This window comes from Mirounga leonina, unplaced genomic scaffold, assembly GCF_011800145.1.
Source record: "Mirounga leonina isolate KUSES-001 unplaced genomic scaffold, KU_Mleo_1.0 Mir_454, whole genome shotgun sequence".
NCBI lineage: Eukaryota > Metazoa > Chordata > Mammalia > Carnivora > Phocidae > Mirounga > Mirounga leonina.
Window position 1 is genome coordinate 8,440,570 of NW_023270763.1, and position 6,000 is coordinate 8,446,569.

A 6,000-nucleotide genomic window follows, 5' to 3' on the forward strand; every position below is an offset into this window, starting at 1 on the left:
CCCCCACACACCCCCCAGACCAGCAGGGCAGCCTCCATGGAGGCCCAGGGTGCACCCCGGGCGGGCCAAGGGTGCCAGGAATACCTGGTGGCTACGTGAGGGTGTGTGATAGGGAGTGGGCTAACCCCATGCGCCTGCTCGGGGGTCGGGCAGACAAGCGAAGGGCCCCCGGTGTCATGTGGCCTCCGAGAGGGCAGAGGGAGGCAGCTGTCCCGGGAGCCGCTCACAGACGTTGGGCGAGCCTAGGGTGTCACGCTGAGTGGAAGGGGACACCGGGGAGGCCCCCAGCAGCCCGCTGGCGTCCCTCTCTGCAGCAAGCTGGGGCCTATGGGGCCCTTGGGGTCCTCCCCTCACCCTCCCTCCCTCTTCAGGAGCGGCAGCGGAGGTACCTGAGCCTGAGCCCTTGGGACAAGGCCACGCTCAGCATGGTGAGTTCCCTCCTCTGTGCTCAGCTGGGACACGCCGGGACCTCTGACTCTGGGCCTCCAAAGACATCTGCCCTCGGTCCCATCTGGAGAAGTCCCAGGGACCCCACTCACCCCTCACAGACGCTGCCAGGAGTGGCCATGGGACCTAGAACAAGGGTCCCTTCCCCTCCAGGACAGCTCGTCCGGTAGTACCATTCCTGGAGGGTTCTGGAATTGTGCTGCAGGGGGAGCCATTCCCTAGAATTCCTGTGGCCCAGGTTCCCAGCCCATACAGTGGGAGACCACAGCGGGCTGTCCCTCCTCTTGCGGCCCCGGGTCCTTCACTGCAGGAACCTGGGGCAGCCCTTCAGGGGTGGGTGAGGCCTGCCCCACCCCCAGGCCACGCCTTGTTGCTCCCCAGGGGCGACTGGTTCTCTCCAATAAGATGGCACGCACCATTGGCTTCTTCTACACGCTATTCCTGCACTGCTTGGTCTTCCTGGTGAGTATCCAGGCAGGCGGCCAGGGATCCTTCACCACGCTTCCCGGACCTCCAAGGGCAGCAGGGTCAGTCTTGTGGCCTGGCACCCTGGGCCAACCCCGGGCCACACTGTGCTCCTGGCCACCTCTCTCCCCTTCAAGGGGACGAGCCCACCCATCAGGCCCTCTGGCTGGGGCAGCAGCTCGGCCACTGTGTGGAAACGGCCTGGCTGACTCCATCCACGGCCCCGTCCTGGAGGGGCGTCGGGGGAGGGCATGGCCACTGTGGGAGCCCGAGGCCGGCAGGGAAGCGGGTCTGACTGACTCTACTAAGGGACAGCCAGGTGGGCTGCACAGGCAGGGATATTTTTTTTTTTTTAAAGATTTTATTTATTTATTTGAGAGAGAGAATGAGATAGAGAGAGAGCATGAGGGGGGGAGGGTCAGAAGGAGAAGCAGACCCCCTGCCGAGCAGGGAGCCCAATGCGGGTCTCGATCCCGGGACTCCAGGATCATGACCTGAGCCGAAGGCAGTCGCTCAACCAACTGAGCCACCCAGGCGCCTGAGAAGGAATATTCTTTAAAATTTCTTTTTAAGATTTTATTTTTAAGTTACCTCTACACCCAGTGTGGGGCTCTAACTTAAAATGATCAAGAGTCAGCCAGGCGCCCCTAATTTTTTGTTTGTTTTGTTTTGAGAAGGAATATTTTGAATTTGGGGATGCTGTTATTTTTTTTTTTAAAGACTTTATTTGAGGAAAGAGCATGAGAGAGAGAGAGAGCTGAGCAGGAGGGAGGGGTAGAGGGAGAGCAGACTCCCTGCTGAACAGGAGCCCCATATGGGACTCTGCCCCAGGACCCTGGGATCATGACCTGAGCCGAAGGCAGACGCTTAACCAACTGAGCCACCCAGGCGCCCCACAGGCAGGGATATCTTGAGCTGAATCTCCTCAAGTACAGACTGACCGTCCTGGGGCAAGTCTGCCGTCCACTGAGTCAGGGAATCGGAGAGGGTAGGGCACCCGTGAAGGCTGCAGCCTCGGGGACTCCCGTCCCCAGCGAGGCCACAGGCAAGATGGCCCCTCCGTGGTTAGCCGGGGCTCCAACCCTGACCCCAGGGCCCAACAGATCCCGGCCTGCCAGTGTCACCCACAGCAGTGTCAGGGACAGTCCCCTCACGGCGAGGCCTGCCTGACCGTGTGTGAAACAGGCGGGGACACAGGGACATCTCTGAGGCCCTCCTGCCCGGGGCCCAGCCCAGGAGAAGCGTCCTGTGCGGCCGGGAGGCCAGGCCCGGGGGCTAGAGGTGGGCTGCAGGAGGGGCAGTGCGTGGGGACGGACAGCTCACTGTGTCTCTGCCTGGCCAGGTGCTCTACAAGCTGGCGTGGAGCGAGAGCATGGAGAGGGACTGTGCCACCTTTTGCGCTAAGAAGTGAGGACAGCACCCGAGTCCCACCATACCCCTGCGCTGAGCCCCGCCGCACCACCGAGCTCCTCCTGTGCCCCCCACCCCCAGCCCTCCACCACTGCCGCCCTCTCTGGCCCGCCCCCAGCTCCCCAGCACCCACCCTGTCACGGGGTGCACGCCCCCTGGGGATCCCCGCGCCCCCCCACACACGTGCGCGCACGCGCGTGTACACACACACACACACACACACACACTTCCCTCCTTTTTACCTTTGGTCTAAGCAAAGGTTTCTATCCCCAACAGGTTCGCCGATCACCTGCACAAGTTCCATGAGAATGACAACGGGGCGGCAGCCGGTGACTTGTGGCAGTGATGTCCTCGGGCCTCCCCAACACGACAGTGATGGCTGCACCCCCCACCCCTTGCTTGTTCAGCTGCTTCTAATGACTTAGACTTCCCTGAAGAGTTCCCCACAGAAACTGCCCTTGCCCTCCACCCACCCGTGCCAGAGGCCCCAGGTCCCCCTGGGCCCCCTTAAGGGAACGTCAGCCACGTCAGGCCCCCTAGATCCAAAAAGGCCCCGAGGCCCAGCCAGGCTGAGTCAGCGGGGCCCCTTCAGCCCCATCTTAGGCTGGGGACCTGGCTTGGGCCCCGCCCACAGCCTGACCACTAGCCCTGGTGGCAGTCACTTCCCATGGCCAGCTGTGATGCTGATTTGTGTCCCTGCTGATTCTGGCCATGGTTCACCCAGTTGGGATCCCCTGGGCCTCTCTGTGCCAGGTCTGAGATCCCCTAGGGCTCCCCTACGATCTACCACCACCACCTCCCCCCAAGAGATAGAGGGCCCTTCCTCACAGGCCAGCAGGCTTTGAGTCCTGCCTTTGTCACCACCCCCACCCCACCCTGAGAAGAGGGGAAGCCCCAGAGGGCGTGGGATCATTTCTGTTACCTCCTCCCTGCCCCCAGACCCGTTGTGAGTTTTGCTTTCTTCTTTAGCAAGATATTTTGGCTTCTAGGCAAGGAGGGATCTCCAGTGAGCCCCTGTGCCCCAGGCTTTTCAGACCCAAGGACTGGCCTGAGGGGCCCAGGTGCCTCTCAGCCAGGGCAGAACGGGCCGTGGACCACCCTAGCATGGCCACCTTGAGGCCACTGGCTGATCTTCCTAAGTTAGATTTGCACTTGCGCGTTCAGCTTTGCACATTTCGAATAAACACATGGTTGCAGCTACGCTGGTGCCCATGCTCTGCGACTCCGGGGGGCCAGGTAGCCCGTGGGTGCCTGCAGCGACCCGCCTGGGAGCTGGGACTGGACCTTTCAGCTGCTCTGCTGATATGACGCATGACCCCCAGCACACGGGAGCTCTCTTCCTTTTCCCATCCCCCAGGAATTCCGGGAGTGGGTCCAGACCTTTGCTGGAACCCAGACCCACCATGTCTGAGTTCTCTTGAGCAGATAAGCAACCCGATCAAAAAGAGAAATCTATTCCTTTAAAAAAAAAAAAAAACCTATCAGGCCGCATTTGGATGTGTGCTGCGTGTCGGAGTGTGGTGTCAGCTCCTGGGGAATCCCTCCTTCCCTTTCTGGGTGCCCTGGAGGCATGCACTCTGTGCCCCTGTCCCTTGGGTCCCTGCTTGCCAGGCACTGCAGAGCCCATGCCCACCAAGCCCCCTGAGTGTCGGGTTTGCACCGAGCCACCGGTCAGCCCTAGCCCAGCTCCACTCACGTGGGTCTCTTCCCACCCAGACCGAGGGGCTCCTTCTTGGTCTGTGGTGGCTGGCGTTACCCCACTGGCCATGTGGCCCTTGAAGCTGGCTCCACACCCAACTCCCACCCCACAGTGCACCGGGCCAGCGTCCCCTGTCCTAGCCCTGTCTCAGTTCTAGTCCTGAACACTCTAGAGCTTATACATCCAGGGGCACCTCTTTGGAGTCCCATCCTCAGCACCCCCCACCATCTGCCCCATCAGGGACCCCAGATGAACCCATTTTCCCTGACTCTCATTCCCGTCACCATGACAAAGCTGGTCTTGGCCAATCACTGGCACCCTCCACCCTCCACCACTTCCACATCTCCCACCAGTTCCTCCTTGTGGGTCCGAGTCACAAACAGCTGGCTCCTCCTCACTTCCTCCTCCCTGGGGATCAGAGCTATTGTCCTGCCCAGGACCCTCCCTGGCCAATGACAGCCCACCGGCACAGCTCAACCCACTACCCAGAACCAGGTTAGTGGGTGGGTGGGGGGGGCAGGCTCTCCCATCTCCCAGAAGGGTGGGGTCCACAGCCAGGCCACCCACACACACTCCCAGCTCTCCCGGCTTCATTCATAGACCTCCTGGTTCTCAGCCAGCAGTCGAGGCCTCTGCGCGGCTCCAGTCGATAGCCGGTCCACGTCTAAGCTTTCATTAATCGTCTGCTGGCCGGGTCCCGCTGAGAGGGCAGTTCATGTGTGTGTGGAAGGGAAGAGACTAGGTACCAGGACCTCCGACGAGACCCGCCTTGCTTCAGCACCCTGGAAGAGGGCAGCCCAGGGCTGGGGGGCAGGAAGCGAGGGCTCCAGGCCAGTCTCCACCTTCACCAACCCACTGCTCCTCTCTAGGCCCACCCTTTGCATCTCCGAGATTGGGATAAAAACCCTTCTTTGCCTGTCCTGCTTCCTGGGAAATCAGAGGTGACAGGGCTTTGTGAAAGGTTAAAGGGCTCTCCACAAAGGTCAGGGATCACTCTGGGAGGAAGAGGGCAACAGATGGAGGCACTCTCAGCTAGCAGCTGCAGAAGGCTAAGTAAGGGCAGGGAGAACTGATCTGACCACCTGTGGGGGCTGAGGGCTTGGGGCAGGAGGCAAAGGAGAGGACGGGAGCAGGAGCTCCGGCGCCCTGCCCCCTCTCCCCAGGAGCAAGCAATAGGTCTGATGTCTGAGCTGCCCTCCCACTCCTCCCGGACCCCTTTCTGGCCTCCTGGAGGCCCCAGCTTGCCAGGGGTCAGTCCACAATTGCTCTGCAAAGACCAGCAGGAGTCTGTTTTCTTAGCCAGAGTGGTCTCTGCCCTAACCTATGCCTTGGGTTTTGGGGCTACAGAACCCAGCGATGGTGAAGGAGCCAGGGCTGTGTCTGCCCCCCATCAGCCCCGTTTGACCTCTGAAGATCTCTTCGGGTGGCGCCCGTCTCCCCGACACTGTGAAGGTGCGTAGATGGGGCAGTGCTCGGGTCTTCCCCGCCCTGTAGCCCTTGGGCTATTTCCGGCAGGGGGAGCGCCGAAAGGAGAGGGCGTGGTGCTCGCCCTCGGGATTTATGAGAACCAGACGTCGACTTCCCCTGTTGCGACATCTGGGCCTCCTCGAGGCTCCCTTTGTTCCCGCGGCGTAAGGTCCAGGACAGCGGCGGCCTCCGCCTGGCGCCCATCCCAAAGGGGCGCCCACGCCCCCATACACCCCACTATTCGGGCCACCCACCCGGCCCCCACCCACCGCGCTCCCGGGGCACGCTTCCGCGCAGGGGGGATGACTCTCGCCCCAAAGGGGGCGGCTGCAGCCAACTCCTAACCCCCTGAGCCCCAGGGCTCGGCCGCCGCAGCCGCAGCCCCAAGGAAGCTAGCTAGCACCAGCCGCGGGCGCGGTTCAGGCTCGGCGGAGGCCTGGGGGCGCGCCGGGGGCGGGGCCGGCGCGGCCCAAGGCGGGCGGGGGGCGGGGCCCGCGCCGGGGGCGGGGCCG

The 6,000-nt window shown here is 62.3% G+C and overlaps 2 protein-coding genes across 4 annotated transcripts in view; both read left to right on the top strand.

The window, feature by feature from the left end:
• CUX1 (cut like homeobox 1) overlaps positions 1–3,522 on the top strand; it is a 352,323-nt gene extending 348,801 nt beyond the window's left edge. For both annotated transcript variants that reach the window (XM_034988566.1, XM_034988567.1), the window contains exons 20-23: positions 372–428; positions 829–909; positions 2,255–2,319; positions 2,599–3,522. In XM_034988566.1, coding sequence (XP_034844457.1) covers positions 372–428; positions 829–909; positions 2,255–2,319; positions 2,599–2,668 — 273 coding nt within the window. In that variant the 3' untranslated portion in view covers positions 2,669–3,522. The remainder of the gene's footprint in view (positions 1–371; positions 429–828; positions 910–2,254; positions 2,320–2,598) is intronic.
• An 863-nt stretch (positions 3,523–4,385) lies between these two features.
• Positions 4,386–6,000, top strand: part of SH2B2 (SH2B adaptor protein 2) — a 20,980-nt gene continuing 19,365 nt past the window's right edge. The window contains exons 1-2 of one of the 2 annotated variants that reach the window (XM_034988570.1): positions 4,386–4,516; positions 5,369–5,473. In XM_034988570.1, the coding sequence (XP_034844461.1) occupies positions 4,474–4,516; positions 5,369–5,473 (148 nt within the window). In that variant the 5' untranslated portion in view covers positions 4,386–4,473. The remainder of the gene's footprint in view (positions 4,517–5,368; positions 5,474–6,000) is intronic. The other variant, XM_034988569.1, reaches the window with a different exon arrangement.